Below are 27,069 nucleotides of genomic sequence, written 5' to 3' on the forward strand. Positions count from 1 at the left end.
GAAATGTGTGTAGAAATGGCCTCCTTTTATAGGCCAAAAGGGCTGCCCTCTCTTATGAGAGACAGCCATGTGTAGCCGCCCTTGTGCGAATAAGTCCAAATCGGACCCTCCAATCCACCCATGTGTGGCTGCCCTTGAGAAGACAAGTCCGCTTTTGAATTCGGCCACCGGCCACCCGGCCATTGACTTCCGACCACCGGCCATCGGCCATTGACTTCTGACCACCGGCCACTGGCCATTGACTTTCGACCACCGGCCATCGGCCATTGACTACCGATTGTTTTCCGACCACTTTCCGGCCGCCGTCCGGTCATAATATTCCGGCGAAAAAGAATATTCCGATGGAAAAAAAAGTCTCAAGGGCCTCCGCCCTCGAGGCCTTTAAAGTTGCCCTTGATTCTTGTCCGTGAAAATTTTGGTTTCCGGTGAGTGATTTTCCTTCACGCACGATGACTTCTCCTCATAATGGGGGCCTTACAAATGTGCGCTTTTACCACAGAAAATTACAAGGGTAAATCAGGCTCCATACTTAACAATCTCCCACTTGGAGACTGATCTCCAAACCAAACCTCTGACTGCTTTCCATCCTAGCTTCTTATCCTTGAATGCCGATTGAAGATGAGCAAAAGCTCAACTTCTCCTTGTTGACCACCTTTGTAAACATGTCTGCAGGATTTTCACTTGTATGCACCTTTCCTAGCTTTAGTTGTCCCTCTTCCAAAAGAGTGCGTATGAAGTGATATCTCACCTCAATGTGCTTTGTCCTTGAATGAAAGGCTGAGTTCTTCGCAAGATGGATAGCGCTTTGGCTATCACTGTACAAGACACAATTGTCTTGTTTGAATCCAAGCTCTTCTAAGAATCTGTGAAGCCACAGAATTTCTTTGCTTGCCTCCGTCATTGCTACATACTCTGCTTCCGTGGTAGAAAATGAAACCACTTTCTGCAGCTTTGAAGCCCAGCTTACTGTTGTGCCCCCATCCGTGAACACATAGCCAGTAGTGCTCCTTCGAGTATCTTTGTCACCTGCCATATCTGCATCAGCATACCCTTCTAGAAAAATATCAGTTCCTCCACAATACAAAGCATTTGTTGTTGTCCCTTTTAGATACCTAAGTATCCACTTCACAGTTTGCCAATGCTCTTTACCTGGGTTGTCCATGAACCTACTCACAACTCCCACTGCATGTGCAATGTCTGGCCTTGTCCAGACCATAACATACATTAGAGAACCTACCGCTGCAGCATATGGAACTTTAGACATATAGGCTATCTCCTCTTGTGTCTTTGGACACATATCCTTCGTTAGTTTAAAATGACCAGCCAAAGGTGTAGAAATTGGTTTTGCATTTTGCATTGCAAACCTTTCTAGTACCTTCTTGATGTAATCTTCTTGAGATAGCTTTATTGTCTTCTTCGTCCTGTCCCTTGATATTTTCATACCAAGTATCCTCTTTGCAGCACCTAAATCTTTCATTGAAAAAGATTTGGACAGCTCCTCTTTTAGGTCTTTGATGTCCTGCATGTTAGCACTTGCAATCAACATGTCATCAACATACAACATTAGGATGATGAATTTCCCATCTCCCAAATTCTCCGTGTAGACGCAGTGATCCGAGTTGCATCTTGTGAATCCATGATCCAACATCCATCGATCAAACTTCAAGTACCATTGTCTTGATGCTTGCTTTAAACCATACAAGCTCTTCTTTAATCTGCAAACCATTTTCTCCTTACCTTTTACTTCATACCCCTTTGGTTGAAGCATGTAGATTTCCTCCTCTAAGTCACCGTGAGGGAATGCCGTATTTACATCCATTTGCTCGAGATTTAGATCATGAGCAGCCACAAGGCTTAAGACAAACCTAATTGAGTTCATTTTTTACAACAGGAGAAAATATTTCATTGAAGTCAATACCTTTCTTTTGAGAAAAACCTTTTACCACAAGCCTAGACTTGTACCTTTTCTTCCCACCTTCTTCTTCCTTTAGCTTGTACACCCATTTGTTTTGAAGTGCCCGCTTACCTTTAGGCAACTCAACCAACTCCCATGTTTGGTTGCGATGTAGTGAGTCCATCTCCACTTGCATGCTCTTCGTCCATTCTTCTTTGGATTCATGTTGCATAGCTTCTTCATATGATTCCGGCTCTCCAGAATCTGAGATCAAGAGATGGTTGAAGGAAGGAACAAACCTTTCTGGAGGTCTACTTGCTCTTGTAGATCTTCGTGGAATAGGTTGAGGCTCCTCATTTGGTTGACGTTGTTGCACATTGTCACCGTTTGCAGTCCTTGAGTCTTCACCGTCCTCAAGCTCCATGTACTCATCACCTGTTTCTTTTGTTGTTTTCTTTCAAAGTAATCTTTGTACATATTTTGTTCGTTAAAAATTACATCCCTACTCCTTAAGATTTTACCATCTTCAGGATTCCATAGGCGATACCCAAAGTCTCCTTCTCCATAGCCAATGAAGAAACACTTTTTGGACTTTGCATCTAACTTTGATCTTAGGCTTCTATCTATGTGCATGAAAGCCTCACACCCAAACACTTTGAGAAATGCATAATTCACCGGTTTACCTGTCCATGCCTCTTCTGGAACTCCCCCATCCAATGCCGTTGAGGGTGACCGATTGATTAAGTACACAGACGTACTTACAGCTTCCGCCCAAAGCTCAAGCGATAGGCCTGCATGTAGCCGCATGCTTCGTGCTCGTTCCATGATTGTCCTGTTCATCCTTTCCTAAATCCCATTTTGTTGAGGTGTCCTTGGGGTTGTCCTTTGCCTCCGAATGCCATTGCTAGCACAAAAGCTTTCAAAAGCTTGGCTGCAATATTCGCCTCCATTGTCGGATCTGAAGCATTTAACCTTGGTACCTGTTTCATTCTCCACAAAGGCTTTCCACCTTTGAAATATGAAAAATACATCGGATTTATTCTTCATGACATAAACCCATGTTTTTCTAGTCGCATCGTCTATGAATGTTACATAGTACAATGAGCCACCAAGTGATGGTGTACTCGCAAGACCCCAAACATCAGAATGAACCAACTCAAGTTTTTTATTTTTTCTTTCATTTCCTGATTCTTGAAATTTTACCCTCTTTTGTTTACCATAAACACAATCTTCACAGAACTCTAAGTCCACTTCTTTCAAACTTGGTAGAAGCTTCTTTGTTTGAAGGATTTGCATTCCTTTGGCACTCATATGCCCAAGTCGGTAGTGCCACACCGCACTGTCAACTTCTGTAGTTGCTGCACAAGCTGAAGGTTGCGTGCTAACAGTACACAAGTAAAGTGTACCGATTTTTTCACCCTTGGCAACCACCAAAGATCCCTTTGAGATCTTCCACCGTTTGTTTCCGAATGCAATGTTGTGACCTTCGTCGTCCAATTGTCCTGTAAAGATCAAATTTTTGCGAAGAGAAGGAACATGCCTAACATCTTTAAGCTTCCATTCATTTCCGTTAGCAGTTTTGATAGAAACTGTAGCTTTGCCGACAATCTCACAAGCTTCATCATCTCCCAAGTATACATACCCAAAATTACCTTTGGTGTAGTCTTGGAAATGTTGCTTGTGTGGTGTCGCATGGAATGAAGCCCCGGAATCTACTATCCAGGAATTAGACACATTGTCTAATGAGAGAATTAGAGCATCTTGCTCTACTTTACCTGCCACATTGGCCTCCGATGTTGGCTTGTTGTCTTGAGACTCTGTCTCCTTCTTCTTCTTGGCCCAGCAATCCTTCTTGACGTGGCCCTTCTTGCCGCAGTTCCAACATTCAAGAACTGACTTTGTGCGTGACTTGCTCCGCCTTGAGCGATCACGACCCTTTTGGTTTTTGAACCTCTCCTTAAGCCTTCCTCTTGTTTCCACTGATAGTGCAACACTTGATGATTCTCCTGTGCTTCTCCTTCGCATTTCCTCGCTTAGGAGAACACCCACAACATCATCAAACTTAAGAGTATTTGTGCCAGAGATAGAATTACTTACAGCCATCACAAGGCTGTTCCAACTATCCGGTAGAGATGATAGTATAAGGAGAGCTCGCACTTCGTCATTGAAATTGATTTTCACTGATCGAAGTTGACTTATGTTTGTGTTAAAGTCATTTAGGTGTTCTGCAACTGAACCATTCTCTGCCATCTTTAGATTGAACAAGCGCTTCATAAGAAATACCTTATTGGATGCCGATGGTTTCTCATAGAAGTCGTCAAGTGACTTCATCAAGTCCTCCGTGGTCTTCATCTCCGAAACATTGAAGGCCACCGTTGACGCCAAGCTTAACCGGATTGTTCCCAGTGCCTTTCGATCAAGGACAATCCATGCTTCATCTGCCATTGTTGCGGGCTTCTTCGCAAGACCGCCTAGTGGCAAATAGAGGTCCTTCTGATAGAGATAGTCTTCAATTTGCATCTGCCAATGTTGGTAGTTTTTGCCGTTGAACTTCTCAATCTTGAGCTTCCCTTCCTCCGCCATAACTCCCACTCAATTCAAGGAATCCTTTCCTTGAGATAATTTAGCTACGAGCAAACCTTGCTCTGATACCAGTTGTTAGGAAATAAGATGTAGCTAAATAGATAATTGAGTAGATTACTTAATGGAGAGAGACAGATTTATAGACACGAGATTATAGAGGAGAGAGAGAGAGAGAGAGAGAGAGAGAGAGAGAGAGAGTACACACGATATACGTGGTTCACCCAATGTGGGCTACGTCCACAGGAAAGCAGCCACTCAATGGCTTTAGTACTTCAAAACAAGAAGTAGTTTACAAAGGGATTATACCCTTAATGGAGTTCCCGTCTTGCTTCACTCTCACCACTTCACACTCACCTTGTTGCATCAACTTCACACTATGAAATGTGTGTAAAAATGGCCTCCTTTTATAGGCCAAAAGGGTTGCCCTTTCTTATGAGAGACAGCCATGTGTAGCCGCTCTTGTGCGAATAAGTCCAAATCGGACCCTCCAATCCACCCATGTGTGGCCGCCCTTGAAAAGACAAGTCTGTTTTTGAATTCGGCCCCCGGCCATTGAATTCGGCCACCGGCCACCGGTCATTGACTTCCGACCACCGGCCATCGGCCATTGACTACCGGCCATCGGCCAACCGACCGGTTGTTTTCCGACCACTTTCCGGCTGCCGTTCGGCCATAATATTTCGGCGAAAAAGAATATTCCGGCGAAAAAAAAAGTCTCAGGGGCCTTAAGTTGTCCCTGATTCTTGTCCGTGAAAATTTTGGTTTCCGATGAGTGATTTTCCTTCACGCACGATGGCTTCTCCTCATAATGGGAGCCTTACAAATGTGCGCTTTTACCACAAAAAATTACAAAGGTAAATCAGGCTCCATACTTAACAGAACACTCTTATTACATATTGGTTCCCATTTCCATTGCAATAACTTGTCCTATTTTCTAAAGTAGATGCCCATCTTGATATACTTCCCTCCATTAAAAGGCACCCTATTTTAGCTCCCATTCCTACAGGGCATTTTTAAACAAGCGAGTCAAATGATAGACTCATAAAAAAATTGACCTTCATATGATGGGAAAAATGCTTTAAGAAAAGCAGATGGACATCAAATCGTATCATAGTCGTCGATTTTGATTTTGATTCTGACTCATTGTGATTCACTCTATTGTCGTCGTGTACAGGTTTATGGAAAGACTGCCAATGCTAGGCTGTCTTAACTTGACCGAACTAGGATGTGGTCACACATGCACCAATTATTAGTAACATATTAATAGTGAAACTATGCCAAAATTGGAAAAGGCTTGCATAGTTGCATGGAAGGCTGGGTTGTTGTCCATGTTGTCCACAACTCACTCGAGCGAAATGAAGGATCTTGTTTGGATCGTCTACTTTTCAGCATGAATCAAGGGCAGCCAAAGTAGATCTTTGAATCCTGCAGCTCATGAAGTTTAAAATGAATTTTTGCCTCCGTTTCTTGTGAACAGCAGCACAGAAGTAGCTCGCTCTGAACTTGGCCTAAGACATGGGTTGTAGGAGGTATTCAAAAAGTAATTGGTAACAATGCATCGCGTGACATAAGTACTAGCCAAATAAAGACAGCCCGTGGGCAAGGAAGGGAAGCTCTGAGTCTGAAGAGTTCAGTTGACTCACAAGCTTTGCACTTTCCTGCGCGAACTTGTGATGTTGTTTTGTTGACTGAGAAGGAAGGGAACTTAGGGAAGGCTGAGATCTCTCTCATCGCCTCATCTATGGAGCACCAGCTTGTGCTGCAGCTCGCCACATTAATTGGAGCATTGCTACTCTGCTTCGCTCCAAGTAAGCGCTCACACGTACTAGTACTTACTACTCTCTCTCTCTCTCTCTCTCTCTCTCTCTCTCTCTCTTCTTACGCTATCAAAACCGTCGAATGGGCGTCGATGATGAAAGAGATTGTCGGCAGCTCAAATGGGGGTAGGGCCCGATCCAAGAGATGAGGGTAGGGCCCGATCCTAGACATGAGGCAGGTGGGGGTTTCAGAATCAAGAGGCTCTTTAATGCTCATTCGTTTTGTTAGTGTACACCCGTGACCCAAGTACTGATGACTCTTTGTAGGCAGGGAGTAAGGTTCTGAGGAATTCCCATGGTTTTGTAAGAACCGATCAATGGGTTTGGCTCATACAGTGGCTAAATCAGGCTACATGACGTTGACTTTATTGCACAACAGCAAAAGCCGAGATGGAGTGTTGCTCCTAGCTGCCTGATAATCAGGGTCAATCAACTTGTCCTGTTAGAGGAGATTCACCTGCACCATGAATTAGCACTTGTCTTCAGCATTTCAATAGCATAGCGTGTACTCAAGTGCCCTTTGTGCTTCCTGGTTTTCATTAAAAAATCTCAAGGGCACAGACCCTTGCTCGAAATACTTAAATAAGACGTGCGCTTGTAGCAATTAAAGGTTCATAAACATAGCTATGCTTTGACTTTATTTCACTCAAATCTTGAGTAGCATCACTGATAAAATCCACCAAAGCGAAATGATGTATGAAAGAGTAGGTTGGGCCAAATTTTAAAAGAATGACCCCATTAAGGTGTGAAGGTTGAATGCAATAGATAAGCTACGGCCATTGGGCTCTGTTTTGGAAGTGTATTGCCGCTCTCTTTTGGAGCCTGGACATGATACATAAAGCTTCTCTTTTGTGCATCAAGAGACTTGTCTTCATTTCCTTACTTTTCGAAGGCAGTTTCTCATTTTCTCTTTAAAATTGTCACAAGACAGAGCCGTTTCTAAGCTGTTTCATGGCTTTATAAAGCTTGACTGCTGGGCTTTATGTGACTATGTATGTAAGCCAAGAAGTTTCGTACTTGATTGCATGCCTCACATGGCTATGGAGTTTAGAATTGATTAGGCTCATACATGGTGCTCATTATGTTCAGGAGTCAGTAATTTTGTGTTTCTTTGCTTTATGTAGGAGAGCTTGATGCAAGGCCGAGGGCATTGTTTGTGTTTGGGGACTCATATGCGGACACAGGAAACCACAATCCTTATGTCCCCGTCCTGAATAGGCCTTTCAAATTACCCTATGGAAGCACATGGCCAGGAGAGGGCAGTGGGAGATACTCGGATGGCAAGATCTTTACAGATTTTTTTGGTAATGCACTCCACTTTTTCATATCCAACTGTTATTTATTTGTGCATTGTTTGCAAATATTTTATCGTTTGGATAATTTTGAAGCTAGTTTGTTTTGACTTGAAGAACAAGCATGCTCATAGAAGGGTAGTTCAAGAAGCCAAATCCTGAGGTCACAACATAAAATTATTTTATTCTTTGTTTTTGAAACTTGTCCACCAAAAAATATCTGGAGTATGGTTCAGTTAGCTCTATGCTTTAGTATGGTGACGCATGAAGAAAATCGACTCATGTATGAAAGTTGTTATATGAAAGTCAGCAGATAGAGTGTGCCACCTTCTGCCTGTTTTGTGTAATAGACGTTTTGTCTTTGATCTTATTCCGCTTAGAAAGTTGATAGGTAGGTTGCAGTAAATTGTACTTATCAGCTGCAGCATTGTTTAATCACCTAGTGTGCTAGGTGGTGTCATAAAATCAAGGGAATTTGAGACGACAGAGTTTTAGTTCTGTTCAATAGCTGTATTTTGATTAGGATGGACTAAGACGTTCCGTGCTCCATGTTAATGAGCTCATGGATTTTGTTGAATTTGCTTGTCACCAACGTTAAGTAGGCCATCCAGCATGCAGCCTCCAGCTAGCCTTTGCTGATTGCTTTCTTAAAGGTCTTGCAATTGTGACTTGACAGTTTAGTTTTAACATTATATTGGTAGTGCAAGGGGCTCAAGTGACTGGAGGAGGGATATTCAATTTTAGGGATTATGATCACATGGAGTTAACTACTAAATCTGTACTGGGCTGGTGTGTTGATGGATGCTCAATACTGAAGACTCTATTTCATAACTCGAGTTCTTATGTGTCTTATTATCAATTTTTTGGGTGCAAGTGGCTAAGTGTACCTGGTTTCTTTTAACTCACTAAACTTGAGTACTCGTAATTTGAGCAGCTGAGTATCTTGGATTTCCAAGTGCACCAATGACATACAGGATGGCAAAGGGAAAGAAGCAGTATGAGGAAGGGATGCATGGCATAAATTTTGCATATGGGGGAAGTGGCATGTTTAGCACGTTTGGACCCTTGATCCCACGTGTCAACTCACAAATACAACAGTTTCGTGATCTGATTGAGAAGAGTTTTCTTTCCAAGGAACTTATTGCTGAGTCTATGATCCTTTTTGTTGTTTGTGGCAACGATTATACGGCCTATGGGGACAATCACCCAAATGATGAGGTACTTACTTCATTACCTTCAGATTCAGATGAATGTAATATGGACAGGTAGATGTGTGTATATATGAAACCTGATAGTGATTCTTATGAGCATTCATTTCTTCTATAACAGTCGCCGCATTAATTATCAATTAATATAGTCAATCACTCATGGAGGGTTAAATTTCTTGGGGCCGCTCACCCCCTCGAAACTATATTGACTTAGAGATCACACATGCACGATGAGCGCTTGTCTATTATGCACTGGATTAGGAAGGCTTAATGCTTCATAATCTCGTGGCATAAATTTTGATAATCTTCTCCTAGGAGCTCATTTGGGGTCCTGTTAGAGTTCAGATTCTTGTCCTGTGGTTGCTCCAGTATCTTTGAGGATCAGATTAGGGAGTGAGGGTTGTATTTGATGTAGACGTACCCTTCTCGACGATGCAGTCTATGGTGTTGCTCACCTGGTAGGTTAGCATGAGGCAGAGCCCCTGTTCCTAGGGTTTCCCGGGGTCAGAGTCTTGAGTGTTCTATAGTTCTGCTACTAAATATGTCAGTCGGGTCACTTTTAGTGAGTTTACATATTTATTAGCATTTTTAGCCATTTATCAGGATCGTGGATTTTTGCAGTAGGTTGGTCAATTCTGGGAATTGCCTATATATGCAACCCACCCCCCTTGTACTTTTGGCATGTTGTGTAGTGCAGAGATCCAACGTTTGGGCGCACTCTCTTTCTCTCTCTAGTGTTTTCAGCTTGCTGACGTTTTGGAGTGCGTGCGACCTCTTTCTCTCTCCACCATATCTCTCTCTCTCTCTCTCTCTCTCTCTCTCTCTCGCTTTCCCCTTGTGATCTCCCTCCCTCTTGCTAGCGCTTCCTATTTTTGGCTTGTGCAAACCCTTTTCGGTGTGTCATTGCTTGCACTGTGTTCCCGTGCCCGTACAGTGGGCCGTTTGCACTAGGAGCTTGAGTACGAGGAGATCCATTGCAATGGCTCTGAGATCTATTGGCCTTCCTGGTCTGGAGAGGAGGTTTGCAGACAAGTTTATCACCTGATTCACCCTTTTCCGCTGCACCTTTGACATGGTATCAGAGCGATGCGTGCTCTTGAATCAGATTGGTGATTTGTGCGAGTATTTGGTGCTGAATTTCCGGGACGAAAAGAGATGGCTTGCTGTTTTTTCTGCGTTTTTCACTCATTTGTGGCTGATTTTGGCTGCAATGGGCAGATTTGCAAATTTTCTCTCTTCTGCCTCGACCTAATGTAACAAACTTGGACACTCCAAGTCAAGATTCTATTGCGACACAACATAGATTCACTTCAGAACAGTTCACAAAATTGAAACGATCCGGCGTAGTTCCGTGCCCAGAGGTATTGGCCCCAAAGACTGTCGCCGCTTTCGGTATTTCTTTTTGTATTAATGTGTTTTCAAAGTACAAGAGCGGGTAGGTGCTCACTCTCAGACTCTGCGTCTAGATGCCCTGAGAAGTGAGGCCTTGCCCACTTATTTAAAGGTACAAGGGATGCCCAAAAGCAGAGCCCCAAAAGCATTAAACTCAAAAGCTCTTAATTCAAAAGCAATTGTCCCAAAAGCTTTCAAAAAAGTAAAGCATTCAGCCCCAAAAGCTGCTGTAAAGCAGCCAGTGCTTTTTACGCAATTTCGTACGGAAATGCCATGCCAGCACTGTCAGCGCAGATTGCGCCGTGAATTCTGTAGGTCTGTACACTGCCACGTGTCAGCGTGTTGACGCATAATCATTAAACTCAAAAGCTCTTAATTCAAAAGCAGTTGTCCCAAAAGCTTTCAAAAAAGTAAAGCATTTAGCCCCAAAAGCTGCCGTAAATCAGCCAGTGCTTTTTACACAATTCCGTACGGAAATGCCACGCCAGCACTGTCAGTGTAGATTGCGCCGTGAATTCTGGAGGTCTGTACACATTGCCACGTGTCAGCTTGTCGGCGCATAATCCGGGACCTACAGGCCTGTGTGTGTCCGGGACTAGCTACTTCACCAGTTTGTGACATACTCCCCTCTTGAAAGAATTGTAATCGCCCTTGATTACGCTTGCAAAACAGACAGAGGCCATAAACTGTCTTAGCAGACCCTGACTGTTAGTACCGATGCACTAGGCACAACACATCTAGCACATGTACCAATCGACAGTCACATCACCGGACATCACAGGACATCACATGACAAATTACATTCAAATTCATTCCAAATCTCAGACCATGATTAATCGGCAACGTATTTAGTAATCGCCTCTAGATCCAGTCGGGACCTCACATATGCCCGATTAACTAATCCATGTCTATAGAGATTTATGAGACCAAAATGTTGCAGTCATTTTGTCTTTCAGTTCCTGCACTCAAACAAGTCAAGTACAAATCAATCAATATCATTTTCGTTTTCGGGAATTCCAGTTCATAAAGTCATACAACAGAATACTGTCAGCCCAGCAGTATCCCTGGAACCCAAAGGGACATCAGTGACTCTACATAAAAAATCGGGGTAATCTGTTGACAAAGGAGCAAAGCGACTCCCCTCTTGTGCAAGCCCGCTGCACTAGATTCACCCATGCTGAAATCATGGTTCTATCGGAGTAGACTATGCTAAACAAACCCAATGCTTCAAGGTAAAGTTCCACAATCTGAGGAGTATTTGCTAGGTCCTCCTCCTCCATCCACTTCGCATCCAATGTAGGATAGTTCTTGAATTTAACCAAGAACCGCCTAATCACTTTACCTGTAATCTTTCTATCTTTATGTGTCAATATCTGTTCTGGAATGAGTATCTCCTCGCTTTCCTCCACTTCGGGTTGCTCATGTGGCTCCCCATCATTAGGCACATTGCCTTTAAAAGGCTTCAAGAGACTCACATGAAAAGCATTGTGAATTTTCTAAGTATCGGGCAGCTTCAATCTAAAGGAGACATCATTTATCTTTTCTTTTATCTGGAAAGGTCCATAGTATCTCATGCTAAGCTTTGGAAAAAGCCGCTCCTTTCCCTTTTCTTTCTCAGGCGTGCCTTCTCAAAACGTAAGAGCACCCAATCGTCTTCCTTTAATTTCAAATTGTGACGGTGTCGATCTGCTACCTTCTTGTGTCTTTCTTGAGATTTCGCTAAAGCCTCCCGAACCTTGGCAAAAGCAGTATCCAAGTCCCTTGTGTACTTGTCGGCTTCAAAAATCTTATCTTTCGTGATGAGGAGATAAAGAACGCAAAGATTTTCTCCACACTCATGCCGATTGCTTTTCTGAGGGCCTGCCAGGCGAGTTGCCACCATCTCGTCATGAGGATCATACCATTGATCTGAGACCTAGAAGCACACCATCAAACCGGCCACCTTATCGTGTGAGCCGAGCCCAGAATGAAGAGATTATGAACCAAGTGAAAGACCTTTTGGAAAAGGGTATTATCCAGCTGAGTACTTCACGCTACTGCTCTCCGGTGTTGTTGGTTTTAAAGAAAGACGGATCTTGGAGAATGTGCATTGATTATAGAGCTCTCAATAAAATCACCATCAAGAACAGATTTCCAATTTCGAGGATCGATGATATTCTTGACAAATTACAGGGATCCTCTTGTTCAGTTTCACATCAAGTACAATTTTCGGCCCTTTTCATTTGTCAATGTCGCTTTCTTTGCCCGATAATCGACCACGGCGTTGTTCTTATGGTATCAAGGGACTCCATGGAGGACATCACAACCTTCCAAGCATAGCAGCTACGATACGGGACACGATGTTTAATACGCGGTGTATAATATGCGTACTAGACGCATTTTTGAGAATAAAAAATAAAATACGTCAACTTTTTTAGATATGATACTTTAATAAGAACAAATGAAGCGGTTCATGGACCTCCTCAATGACTCTTCAATATTTAACCATAGCATACATAAACAAGCACGATGAAGCTGTAAAACACAATTAATCAACTAGAAAAAGACATACGTTTTGAGCAGAAAAACGTTAGAATAGAACGTTATGAGACGTATCGTACGTTTCAATACGGGATGTCGTGTATTCTAAATAAAATATGCGTATTTTAGCTACTATGCTTCCAAGGGCATTATGTAAAAGTCCTCGTGAAACCGGCCCGTAGGGCGGTAGACATAGGCTTTCACCCGAAACTTTACTTCAACTTTACGACACAAAGGAACTTCATGAATAAGCCTGTGATTGGTGTCACAAGACGGGCACCACGTGCCAATAGAAAAGAACAGACTGAAAAGACTTTAAGTACTTCAATAACAATTGAACTGAAAGAGAGACGACACGCGACACGGAGTGGCGGAATTCCACCCCAAAGAGTATTGGCCCCAAACCTTGGCGCCCCTTTCGGTATTTCTTTATATTGCATCAACACAGTACAAGCCGGGACTCCAGACTCTGCACCTTCTCCAGGTAGCATGCCAGAGAACGAGTCCTAACCTCATATTTAAATGCCCTTGGCCTGAAAAGCAGTTACAGTGAAAAGCCTTCAAAACTCAAAAGCTTCTGGTCCCAAAAGCAATGCCACAAGCTGTTAGTGTAATTTACGAAAATCCGTACAGCCTGTCACGTCATCAGCCAGCGTAATTTCCGGAACTTCCGTACGGCTACCACGTCATCAGCTTTGCGTGAGTGTGTGTGTGAGTCCTGCTTTATTTTAATCCCTTTATGTCACTGGGGCCCCATCGGACGAGGTCCCCATAAGTTGGTAGAACTTCTTCTTCTGCTACTTGTTCTTCTTAGGGTTTAGGTCCCTCGGCCGGCATCTGTAAGTTGGCTCCATTCTTTAGGCTTTGACACGTCAGCAGTTTGTGACATCTCCCCTTCTTGAAAGAGAGTAATCGTCCGCGATTACAACATATCTGCAAAACAACTCAAGTTAGCTCAAAAAAAATTCTGAGGGTCATTCCAAAGGACAATCAGTTTGCTCTTTTTGTGAAGGAGTTAGCTTCTCCTTTCGGCTCTTTTGATCAAGGAGTTAGCTTCTCCTTTCGTTCAGATCGGAACTCTTGATATTCCGGCATAGTAAAATAAGCCATCACACCCAGACCGTACTGATCTTCCACGGGTGTCTTGATGCACTAAAATTACATACTCAGGCAATCTCATCCAATTAGGAATATTCAGTGGTTGGCACATCACAATGCAAAACAAATGCTCACATATGCATGTTAAAAGACATAGAAACATAAAGTCGCCGATGAACACTCCTCCCGCATAACCTAACAAGGTTTGGGCCGGGAGATATTCATCGACTCCCTCATCAGTCCTCCCGCATAACCTAAAAAGATCCGGGCCGGGAGATATAGAGGCCTTTTACAACCAAACGCCCCCCCAAACCACAGCCTGCGTCGTTTGGAGGTGCTGAGAGTAACCATTGCTCAGACTTCTTAATACTACTCTCGCATAACCATCCAGGTCCGGGCTGGGAGTCAAAAGCAACACTTTTTAATCATCATTTCTCACTACTCCACTCGGGAGTAAAATCACCAATCATTTAAAACCAAAGTCAAACATCTCAAATCGGCACCAAAACAAGTTTAAAACAGATACTTTCCATTTCAAACAAATTTTCAAACAATACTTTCTAGCTATATAGAAAAACAAATAGAGAGAGTTCATTCGAGGTTTTGTTCGGATAACCAAACTTTGAGGACGACTGGCTTGTCCTTCTGCATCACGGTGATGGTTCGGTTCCGAACCTGGAGAGTCGCATTATTCTTGTCGTGCCAAGGCATGCCCAAGAGAACGTCGCAATTGCCCAACTTCATGATGTGGAAATCAGCTTTTCCATGATAATCTTGAATAGTCACTGGAAGAGCACCAATGAGCGGTACTACTTTCTGAGTTTGCACCGTGGCTAGCTAAGCTTTAATTTCGCCACCCTCTGCATCATAATCAAAGTACATCTGGTTTAAAAATTCTGGATGGATGAAGTTGTCTGTAGCTCCGAGATCAAAGAAAATAAGGGCTTTGAAGCCATTGACTTTGCCATATGTTCGACACAATTCATTTGTACTCTCAAGGCGTATGCCATAAATATTAGGAACTAGTCCAATAGCGGGTCTAGCTCTCTTAGCAGGAGGTGGCGTTGGGGTTCTGTCGACTGTTGGTGCGGGCGTCGGCTCCTCTGATCTATCAGTGCGTTTGGGACAATTAGAATCATTGTGCCCTGTTTGAAAACATCCAAAGCATCGGCTTTCTTGTAGTAAGGTGTCTTGTTGTCAAGGCGTCAAACGAGGCCTTTGCGGTTGACCCTTTCACGAGACTCTCGAGAATTTGTTCGTTGTTGCCGAGAGTTGTGGTTAGCGGCCGGAGATTCTTCTGTGGTAAACTCTAGCTTTCCCTTCATCAATTTGTAGCCGACCTCGGCATGGTCCATAAGTTCTTGCATGGTAGAGACTTGCTTGGATAGACAATATTCCTGCAATGGTGATGGTAGTCCAATGGTGTATCGCTCGCACTGGGCCTTCAAGGGAACAAATCTAAAGAAGGACACCGGAAGGTACACATCGAGAAACCTTTGGTTATATTCGTCCATGGTTTCGGTGGCAAGCATTTTCAAGTTGCCCCACTCTGCCAAAATCCCGACTTCAAACATAGAAGTCATGTAACTACGTGCAAAAACTGTCTTGAAAGCTTGCTAGGTCCTTGGAGCATGCGGTTGTGTCGTGATTGAACTCCACCATTGCATAGCATTATCTTTAAGAAATCTCGCTGCTCGAGAAATCTTGGATTCTTCTGTATAGTTCCCTAAAGCATAGATGCTGTCGAATTGCTGTAGGAACTGCAATGCTTTCTTGCCATCTTTCACTCCAGAAAAAGCGAAAAATTTGACTGTCGTGCCTCCATCTTTGAAATCTTTGGGTTGTTTAGGCGCATATCCCGGGTATGGATAATAAGGGTATCCATATGGGCTCCAACCATTGTAGCCTGGTGGCGGTGGTGATGGTGGAGGTGGGGGCAATGGCGGTTGCACTGGATCAGGGTCAGATGGCTGCACCATATTCCTGAAGACTCCCTCAATTCGAAGAGATGGTTGAGAAGTCTGCCAGTTGGAAGCTCTCGTACTTTCTGTTGCCAGAGGAGGTACCACCTGGGGCATCAGAGGGGGTAACATGTAGTTCAAAAATTGTTGAAAACTTTGCAGCATCGAAAGATTCTGCTGAGGATGCCGCGGAAGAATGTCATGAGTTTGTTGAGCAGAAACTGCAAATATTCTATTGAATCCATGAATTCCAAGTCTTGGGTTCTTTATGGCTTATGCCTTGTAAGACAGAGCGATGAAGACAGGAGCGCGCCCGATGCAATGAAGTAAGGGTGGGAGTGGCTAATAAGTCCGGGGTCGAAGGCCAAAGATACCTCAAATCAAATTCCAATAGCTTTGTCTGCTCTTTTGTAGGACCGGTATGCTTTCAGAAAAGCACACGTCTGATGCTTTGATACCACTGTCACAAGACAGGCACCACGTGCCAATAGAAAAGAACAGACTGAACATACTTTAAGCACTTCAATAACAATTGAACTGAAAGAGAGACGACACACGACACGGAGTGGCGGAATTCCACCCCAAAGAGTATTGGCCCCAAACCTTGGCGCCCCTTTCGGTATTTCTTTATATTGCATCAACACAATACAAGCCGGTACTCCAGACTCTGCACCTTCTCCAGGAAGCATGCCAGAGAATGAGTCCTTACCTCATATTTAAAGGCCCTTGGCCTAAAAAGCAGTTACAGTGAAAAGCCTTCAAAACTCAAAAGCTTCTGGTCTCAAAAGCAATGCCAAAAGTTGCCAGCGTAATTTACGAAAATCCGTACAGCCTGCCATGTCATCAGCCAGCGCAAAACGTGGAAATCTGTACAACCTGCCACATCATCAACCAACGTAATTTCCGGAACTTCCGTACAACTACCACGTCATCAGCTTTGCGTGTGTGTGTGTAAGTCCTGCTTTATTTTAATCCCTTTATGTCACTGGGGCCCCATTGGACGGGGTCCACATAAGTTGGCAGGACTTCTTCTTCTTCTGCTACTTATTCTTCTTAGGGTTTAGGCCCCTTGGCCGGCATTCTGTAAGTTGGCTCCATTCTTTAGGCTTTGACACGTTAGCAATTTGTGACAACTGGAATTCAACGCTTCAGGACATTTCACGACTTGGTAGCTAGAGCGCTTCAAAGCAGACAATGACACGCTGTTGGCCCCAAAAACTGGCCTGGCACCCCTTTCGGTATTTCTTTATTCTTATTACACTTGAGAAAAACTTGTAAACTTCTAGAAGCTGTCCCACTTTTATCGAGCTGAAATTCCTCTACTCTAAACCGATTTGGGCAACAAAACCATAGTAGAAGTCTCCACAGACAAAATCCCAAGTACACGATGACTTTCCACGCACTTTAGAGCACTTTACAAAACCTCGCAAGAAATTACAGCTTGCTGAATTCTCTGTTTTGTGCTCTGATTCGCGTGTTGATCACTTCTCTGGATAGCCCTTGAGCTCTCGCACTTGTAGGGTCACTTGCCCCTCGAATTGAACGAGATTCCTCACGGGAAATCTCTCTAAATTGTCCTGTACAAGCACCCAATGCTTTCCCGAGGCTCCCCTGGCAAATAAACGATCCAAACGCTTTTGAGAGAGAGAGAGAGAGAGAGAGAGAGAGAGAGAGAGAGAGAGAGAGAGAGAGAGAGAGAGAGAGAAGCTCTTTTGCTTTTGCTTTACTGTGGCTCAAGAGAGCTTGAGAGAGAAAGAAGAAAGCTTTTGATTTTCAGCTTTTGGGGCTTTGCTTTTAGCATCCCTTGTAAACCTTTAAATAGGTAGGCAGGGCCTCACAACTTAGAGCATTTGGACGGAGAGTCTGAGAGTGGGCGCCTACCTACTCTCTTGTACTTTGAACACGGATCAATACAAAAAGAAATACCGAAAGGGGCGCCAGTCTTTGGGGCCAATATCTCTAGGCACGGAACTCCGACGGGCAAGTGTTGAATGAACTGTGAAGTGTTTTGAAGTGATTATTTATGGTGTCGCGTTAGATTCTCGACTTGGAGTGTCCAAGTCTATTTTACAGTGGTATCAGAGCACGGCCGATTTCTCTTCTACGGGAAATCCGATCCTTTTAACGCGACACTTATGGCTTCAAGCAAAGATCAATCAACTTCCTCTGCATCCGGAGATGCGGGAAGAGATCACAACGAAGATTCACGCAAGGAGTACGGCCCGCCTCGGCCTACTCAGGCGGAGCTCGAAGAGATGGAGCGTCGACGATTGATCGGCGATGCAACAAAGATGATGCTTAATTTTAGGAAGGACCCGAAATTTGCAAAATATATGAACCAGACTTCTTTCGATGAGGTGCATGCACAATGGCAGCAGACCACAGAGCCACCCCTCAAATTGGCCCTGAAGGAACCTCGTACTTGGAGGATGTACACAAAGCAAGAATTAGAAGAGGTGGTTGATGCACGAATTGCTCAGCTTTTTGACGCGCAGAACAAAGCTAAAAAGCACTACAAAAGGCAGAAGAAAAGGGCTGACTTCCCGGGTTATTTGGGTCGTCAGTCTACTTTTGAATCGGCAAGAAAGAAGAAGCGTGTTCGATTTGAAGGAGTACCCAATTCTTCTTCTTCCTCTTCTTTTGAGAGTTTTTCTAGCTCCTCTGATTCGAGCAAAGAAAACAGAAAAGGCAAAAAGCAAAGCAAAAAGCAAAGCTTCAGAAAGGGCAAGAAAAAGGCAAAGAAGCCTAAATCTCTCCCCGTGTGACAATTCTACAGAGGACTCGTCTTCAGATAGTTCGGACTCTGACGACAACAACTTTTATGCAAAGAAGAAGAATTTTTATAAAGCCAACCAGTGTGACTTTCTGGAAGATAAAAGCAAGAAAGTCCGAGAGTTTAAGGAAGGTGGACATTCAATTAAATTTGACATGTTTTCTGGTTATAGAGATGCTTCGAAGGCTTTGTCTTTTATACAGTAGTTTGACATCGCTTTCTCCGAAGTGCGTTACTCAGAGCACTTTAAGATTCGAAGAGTTGCCTCTTACTTTGAGAGGAATGCTCGAACTTGGTGGTCCATGCTTCTATTAAACAAGACAGCGCCAGTTAAATGGCTGAAATTCAAAAGGCTTTTTGTTTCTTCTTGGCTGACTTGAGAGTATGAACGCGACATATGAACTGCTTGGAACCATCTTCGGATGACCAAGAAGATACAGTGGACGCTTATTGCGAGAGATTCTGGAGCTCTTTTCTACCCGCCTCTTCATTTTAAGATCTCGTTCAAGGAACAAATTGAGCGGTTTACCTTGGGTCTTCCTATAGAGATCAGAGATCATTGCTTAGAACAAAAGTCAGCTTCCATTCAGGAGTTGATGAGTCATGCGAAACGGGGTTTTGCCATTCACTGAGGCAGTTTGACCTACCCCACAGATGAGATCATGACGCAAAGGGCCGAAGAGACTTTGACAAATGAAAGTAGAAAGAGGAAGAGCAACCCAAAAAAGAAAGAGAAGGATGCACGACCCAAACTCACTTCTCAAGAGAGAGCTCACTACATCAAGGAGGGGAAGTGCTTTGGATGCGGGAAAACTGGGCATATCTCTGCGAAGTGCCCTAAAAAGGCACAGAAGGAGCAGAACGACAAGGACGATGAGAGGCTTGAGAGTTCGAGAGCAGCTGAGGAACGTGGACGAAACGGCAAGATGAAAACAGGACTGGTTCCAGATTGCATGGGTACCGATCCCGGCACGATGGACAGGAGTACAAAGTGAAAGACCAAGAAGCCCTGATCTTCCTTGATGGAGGAGCCAAGGCCAACTTCATTTCACCGGAATTGGCGGCGCGACTCGAGATCACACCTGATCGGGTGGGACCACTTGCAGAGGCAGTTCTAGCAGCACCCGGCAGGGACATAGCCATTACACTTGTCATTTGCAAACTTCGGTTGCATTGTCAGGGGTATTTTTGGGCATGAGGACTTTTACATAATGCCTTTGGAAGGTTGTGATGTTCTCTTGGGAATTCCTTGGTACCACAAGAACAACGCCGTGGTCGACTATCGGGCGAGGAAAGCGACTTTGACCACAGAGAAGGGCAGAATCATTGTACTCGATGTAAAACTTAAGGGCGAGTTTGTATCGGCTTCGGCCATTTCCAAATTAAAGAAATCCAGTCTGTTTGTTTACTCGATCTTTTTGAAAGAGTTGAGTGATGAGGATAGAACAAATATGTCTGAACTTGATAAAGAACGCCAAAATTTTCTCCACACTCATGCCGATTGCTTCTGAGAGGGCCTGCCAGGCGAGTTACCACCCGCTCGTCCCGAAGATCATACCATTGATCTGATACCTGGAAGCACACCACCGCATCGGCCACCTTATCGTGTGAGCCGAGCCCAAAACGAAGAAATTATGAACCAAGTGAAAGACCTCTTGGAAAAGGGTCTTGTCCAGCCTAGTACTTCACCGTATTGCTCTCCAGTGTTGTTGGTTTTGAAGAAAGACGGATCTTGGAGAATGTGCATCGATTATAGAGCTCTCAACAATATCACCATCAAGAACAGATTTCCGATTCCTAGAATCGATGATATACTTGACCGACTTCAGGGATCCTCGTGCTTTAGCAGGATCGACTTGAAAAGTGGATATCGTCAGATCCGAATCGCGCCGGGAGAAGTCTACAAGACAGCCTTTTGGACGACTTTGGGTTATTTGAGTTTTTGGTGATGCCTTTTGGCCTAACCAATACTCTTGCGACATTTAACCGGATGATGGACAGGATTTTTCGAGAGTATAGACTATTTGTTGACACTTTCTTTGACGACATCATTGTTTTCTCCAAGGATGAGGCAGAACATAGAGTACATTTGCTTCAGGTCTTTCAGGCATTACGAAATCACAAGTTGGTGATTAATGCAAAGAAAAGTGAATTTTTCCTACCAAAGATACACTTTTTGGGACACATTGTGTCAGTAGCCGGAGTGCAGATGGATCCGGCCAAGATAGGGCCTGATTTGAAGAATGTCCATGAAGTTAGAAGCTTCTTGGGATTGTGTTCGTACTATAGGCGGTTCATTAGAAAGTTTGCAGAGGTTGCTTTCCCTTTGCATATTTTGACATAGAAAGGAGTCCTTTTCTCGTGGGGACCCACAAAGGTGACTGCCTTTCAGGCTTTGAAAGAGAAATTGATTACGAAATAGTTTTGACTTTGCCGGACTTGCAAAAGTCATTTGAAGTATATTGTGATGCTTGTGGTCGTAGTCTGGGTGCGGTCTTAATGCAAGAAGGCCATGTCATTGCTTACGAGAGTCGATTGTTCTCAAGGCCGGAACTGACAACACACATTTATGAGAAAGAGCTTTTGGCGGTCATCCATGCTCTTACTCAGTGGCGGCATTACCTACTCGGAGCGGATTTTATTGTCTTTACAGACCATCAGAGTTTACGCTACTTCTTGTCACAGAAGCAGCTATCGGAAAAGCAGACGCGGTGGGCGAACATCTTGTCACAGTTTCACTTTGAGATTGTCCATGTGCAGGGACATAAGAATTTGGTGGCAAATGCTTTGTCTCGGAAGCCGTTGGTTCTGGCTATTTCCGCGATACATCATAGGAGCTTCAAGGATATGGTCGATCAGTATGCCACAGATACAGATTTTGCAGACATTTTCACACGAATGCGGGATGGGGAGACAGTAGCGGGATATTCCATTCGGGATGGCTACTTGATGAGGAAAACCATGTTGTGCGTTACACAGTTGTTGAGGGAAAAGGTTATGCCCCAAATGTCACTGTCCACCTTTTACGTGTCACCGCAGCATTGCTACCACCTTAAAAGGGGTAGAGAGATACTTCTTCTGGCCAAGACTCAAGAAGGATGTGGACGAGTTTGTGCGCAGTTGCTTGGTATGCCAGAAGGTCAAGTTTGACAGACATAAAGCATAGGGATTGTTACAGCCTTTGACCATATTCACCCTCCCCTGGGAAAGTATTGCAATGGATTTCATTTTTGATCTCCCGAGAACACAGAGTGGTCACGATGGTATTTGGACTGTTATTGACAGATTTAGCAAGCAAGTTCATTTCATTCCAGTGAAGAAAACAGTCAAGCTGGATCACTTAGCAAGACTGTTTGTGGCCTTGATCTTTAGATTACATGGCATGCTCGAGACGATTGTCTCTAACAAGGACCCCAGATTTACGAGTTTGTTTTGGAAGGCAATTTGGGAGAACATTGGCACACGGTTGCATTTCTCGTCATCTTTCCACCCACAGACTGACGGGCAATCTGAGATTGCTAATTCAGTGGTTTTGGATTTATTGAAGTCTTACATCTCGGATCAGAAGACTCAATGGGAAAAGTATCTACCTTTGGTGGAATTTGCCTACAACAACACGATACACTCTTCGACGCGGAAGGCGCCATTTGAGATTATTGAAGGTGTTGCAAAGGTTTCACCCTTCCTAAGCACGAAAGATAAGATTTTTGAAGCCGATGAGTACACGCGCGACTTGGACACGGCTTTTGCCAAGGTCCGCGAGGCTTTGTAGAAATCTCAGGAAAGATAGAAAAAGGCAGCAGATCGCCATCGTCGCGATTTGAAATTGAAGGAGAATGATTGGGTGCCCTTATGTTTTGAGAAGGCACGCCTGAGAAAGAAGAAGGGAAAGGAGAGGCTTTTTCCAAAGCTTAGTATGAGATACTACGGACCTTTCCAGATCTCCGAGAAGATCAATGATGTCTCCTTCCAACTTAAACTACGTGACACTTGAAGGATTCACAATGCATTTCATGTAAGTCTCTTGAAACCTTTTAAAGGTGATGTGTCCGAAGATGGGGAGCCTGATGAGCAACCCGAAGTGGAAGAAAACGATCCTTGTTCCTGAAAAGATATTTGCATATAAGGACAGAAAGAATAAGGGTAAAGTGAGAAGGCAGTCCTTGGTTAAATTCAAGAACTATCTTGCATTAGATGCGAAGTGGATGGAGGAGGAGGACCTAGCAGATACTCTTCAGATTGTGAAACTTTACCTTGAAGCTTTTGGTTTAGCATAGTCTACTCCAAATGGAACCCCGAATTCAGCTTGGCCGGAGATCGGTGCAGTGGGTTTGCACAAGAGGGAAGTTACTCCGCTCCTTTGTCAATAGATGCCTCGATTTTTGAATACTAGAGTCATTGATGTCTCTTTGAGCTTCAGGGATATTGAGAGCTGACAGTATTCTGCTGTATGACTTTATGAGATGGAATTCCAGATAATATGAAACTGATTTGTTCTTGACTTGTTTAAGTGCAGGAACTGATAGACGAAATGACTGCAGCATTTTGGTCTGAATGATCTCGATAGACATGGTTGCAATAGGGATCTAGATGCGATTGCTAATTGCATTGCCGATAAATCATGGTCTGAGATCCGAATGAATGTTGAATATGATTTGTCATGTGATGTCCTGTGATGTCAAGTGATGTCGTGTGATGTGACTGTCGATTGGTACATGTGCTAGATGTGTGTTTCTAGTGCGTCGGTACTAACAGTCAGTGTCTGCTAAGACAATTTATGGCTTTTGTTTGTTTTGCAGGCGTAATCGAGGGCGATTACAATGCTTTCAAGAGGGGGGTATGCCACAAATCAGTGACGTGGCAGCCTGCAGGGGAGCAACAGATACACACACACACACACACACACACACACACACACACCTACCCCTAGGCATGAACAATCCCTACAGGAAAATGATGAGGTGGCAGATTTCTGAAGTGCTGGCATGGCTGGCTGTACAGTAGCCTCGGAAACTGTGAAAATCTTGCCACGTGGCAGTTGTACGGATGCCCCGCTTTTTGCGGCGTTTTTGGTGGGCAGATTTGCGGCAGTTTGCTTTTTCTACGCAAACTAGAGAGAGAGAGAGAGAGAGAGAGAGAGAGAGAGAGAGAGAGAGAGAGAGAGAGAGAGAGAGAGAGAGAGAGAGAGAGAGAAGCTCTTTTGCTTTTGCTTTACTGTGGCTCAAGAGAGCTTGAGAGAGAAAGAACAAAGCTTTTGATTTTCAGCTTTTGGGGCTCTGCTTTTAGCACCCCTTGTAAACCTTTAAATAGGTAGGCAGGGGCCTCACAACTTAGAGCATCTGGACGCAGAGTCTAAGAGTGAGCGCCTGCCTACTCTCTTGTACTTTGAACACAGATTAATAGAAAAAGAATACCGAAAGGGGCGCCAGTCTTTGGGGCCAATATCTCTAGGCACGGAACTTCGCCGGGCCATTGTCGAATCAATTGTGAACTGTGAACTGTTTTGAAGTGATTATTTGTGGTGTCGCGGTAGATTCTCGACTAGTGTCCAAGTCTGTTACACTACCAGCCTCGACTACTGAGGTTTTGGTGTGGCTTGCCGGATATCCTTGCTCTCTCTGCAATTTCTAAACTTCTTTCGTTCGGCCTTGGTCACTTACCCCCCCTTCCTCCGTTCAGTAATGGGATGCCAATCTTTTCACCCATCAAAGAAGTTGGATGGTTCCAACTTGAGAGTTTGGAAGATGAAGATCATGGTTAATTCTTATGGAGACCAATCGCAGTAACGCTACTTGCCCTACTATTTTGGCTTCCTTGACTACTAGTTCCGTGTCGGCGACTCCTTCCCCCTCAGCTGGCTTATTATTTACTGGATCTGGGACGAATGTTACGCAAGACATGGTTGATACCTGGAACGAGATCAACCGCAAGGTGTTTTCCTACCTTTGCATCAATTGCGTAGCAAGTGTGATTTCCCTTCGTACATCATTCCGATCAATGCATAGATAGGGTTTAAGATGATTTTTGCAACGTGTATGAGAGAGTCACCCCGGGTCTGATTCTTGCTCTTGAGAAGACTCTGCTCAACCTGCAGTACTTGCAGTTCTCTTCTCTACAGGTTCTTAATTCTTGCAAGCAACAACTTCAAGAGGAGCTTTGTGTTTGTGGCAAGATGATTACCTCGGAGGACATGGCTACTCGACTTTTGCCTAGCTTCCCTTGCAATCTAACTCTATTTACCAGTCCCTTGTTTCCTTTGCTCGTGCTACCACTTGGGAGAATCTTTTACCTGCTTTGCAATAGATTTCCAAAATCTTCTGGATCGAGATTTCCCTGATCCTATTGCGGGCGACACCGCTTTAGCAACTTATGGTTAGGGAGGTACTACTTAGCAAGGACAACCCGCCATTGCTACCCGTCAAAATCGACTTGATGTTACTTGTACCTAATGTGGAAGACATGGACATATAGTAGCTAGATGTTATTGGAGAGGACGTGAATGTCGCAAAGATGTAGATAGTAATGGTTCTTTTGGGACCGTGACCGCTTCTACCCTTGCTTCTCCTGATGCCTCGGCTGAGTTATCGGCTTTGGCATTGCCCTTTAGCCTCGTCATTTGCCACTCTTATGTTAGTTCTTTTGGACTTGGCATGTTGCCGGTCTCTTCTCAACCTCGGCAATCTTTCTCCTTTGGTAAGAGTGTTCTGCTTTGGGAGGGTACCACTCCTTTGATTCTCTCCAATTGCTTCACCACTAGCTTGATGGGGTATGATACGCTCATCTTTGGCACTTCCATTCCATCCGCTTCCATGACTTGTTCCATTTTTTTTTTTTGCCATTATTTTGAGCTTGCATCTTGACCTGATCAATGCACCTTCCGCTATGGTCATCTTCACTTGACACTGGATGGTTTGTGACTTGTCGCTTCCTGGCTTGACCCGGTTTTGTCATCAAGACTTTGACATTTTCCTCTGCAGCTTCTCAACATGTGTTGTTGATGGGGGTGTGTTAGAGTAACATTCACCTTCCATATGCTTTCACTCCTACTTACGACTTTTAATGTGCACTCAGGCCCTTGGTTTGTGGGTTGGCCACTCTTTCACCCTTCTGGTAGGGATTCTAGGCACATATAGGGTTTGCACCCATATTTTCTCATTATTTTGAGTTTTGTGGATTTTCTATGTTGGGTATTTTTAGAGGTTTTGCCTGACCCGTCGGAGTTGGCTCATTGTATCAGTACAACACCAATCCACATACACATAGAGGTCATCTTGTATCATTCTGTCTCTTTAGTTATTGAGTTGTCGGCTTCATCTCTCCCTAGTCTATGTTGGGCCTAGAGGGTAGTCAGCTTTCTTTGTCCCAGACGATGACACATGGGAGTTCTTTAGGGATGGTGACATCATTCTCCTAGGGGGCTTCAATGCTCGGACAGGCAATGCTTAGACACTCTTCTATGACACTTCAGAGGAGATGCTTAGAGAGCTGGATGTAGGAGATTTGGGTTTTGACAGATATTCAGAGGACAGGGAGTAGACAGAGTATGAGTTTTGACAGACATTCACAGGACAGGGAGCAGACAAAGTATGGGAGACATCTCATGAAGATGGCGACTATAGATGGTCTGGCCATACTTAATGGCCTACAACGTTTTCCTAGAGCAACCGGTTTCACATGCTTTCCACAGGCATGGGGGCCAACACAATGGACTATGTCATGGCACAACCAAGTTTCATCCCTTGCATTCAGGATTTCACAGTAGGACCCAAACTAGTGGGTGTAGCAGTGGATCATGCTCTCTTGACACTTTTTGTCTCCTTTCGGTATAGTACAACCCAAGTGTCATGAGGGAGGACACATATCCACTATACATTTACACCAGAGACCGACTGTTTATACAGAGGAATCTATAGTTGTCTGTGGAGGAGGTGGAGGAGATCACCACTTTATTGATCGAGACATTGCAGGATGCAGCAATAGAGGCATGCCCACACACTCAACCTGATCAGAGATGTCGTTCTGGGAGCATGCTTCCGATGAATTGGTATGACGAGGAGTGTAGAGAGATGAGAGCACAGCTTCAGAGGGATCTTCTCTTAGGGGTCATCAATCACAGACAATCTTGGGGTGCCTTGTGGGACGGAAGAAGCAAGCGTTCCTAGCTCAAATGGCATGAGACTTATACTAGTTGTCCTTGAGTAGAGTCTCAGGAGAGGCATGGCGTTTCTTTCACAGGCAATCCTCTCCCCAAGTGATTACTTCCCTTTATGTGTGGGTCAGTATACAACATCCTTATATACGGTCCCTGGACAGACACCCCTTCCAGATCCTCCCGAGCCATGCCCATCTATGAGTACTATCTTTTTCAGAGATGGTAAAGACGGCCATGGATGAGGACCAGGAGGGCATATGATCATGATGGTCTAATTGCAGAGCACTTTATACATGCTAGAGATATACTGGCAGGGGTTCTTGCAGTTCTCTTCAATTGTGTCTACCTGAGACTGTCTACTATTGTGCCTATCTTCAAG

General features: G+C 44.1%; 1 protein-coding gene across 4 annotated transcripts in view; it reads left to right on the forward strand.

The window, feature by feature from the left end:
• The first annotated feature begins 5,936 nt into the window (after nucleotides 1-5,936).
• LOC147441841 (GDSL esterase/lipase At5g03610-like) overlaps nucleotides 5,937-27,069 on the forward strand; it is a 41,821-nt gene continuing 20,688 nt past the window's right edge. The window contains exons 1-3 of one of the 4 annotated variants that reach the window (XM_086528235.1): nucleotides 5,937-6,285; nucleotides 7,419-7,598; nucleotides 8,521-8,804. In XM_086528235.1, the coding sequence (XP_086384361.1) occupies nucleotides 6,219-6,285; nucleotides 7,419-7,598; nucleotides 8,521-8,804 (531 nt within the window). In that variant the 5' untranslated portion in view covers nucleotides 5,937-6,218. Of the gene's footprint in view, nucleotides 6,286-6,331; nucleotides 6,474-6,571; nucleotides 6,719-7,418; nucleotides 7,599-8,520; nucleotides 8,805-27,069 lie in introns of those variants that run through there. The other 3 variants (XM_086528237.1, XM_086528236.1, XM_086528238.1) reach the window with 3 other exon arrangements.

This window comes from Adiantum capillus-veneris, chromosome 14 (assembly GCF_014529385.1).
Source record: "Adiantum capillus-veneris isolate H3 chromosome 14, ASM1452938v2, whole genome shotgun sequence".
In the NCBI taxonomy this organism is placed as follows: Eukaryota; Viridiplantae; Streptophyta; class Polypodiopsida; order Polypodiales; family Pteridaceae; genus Adiantum; species Adiantum capillus-veneris.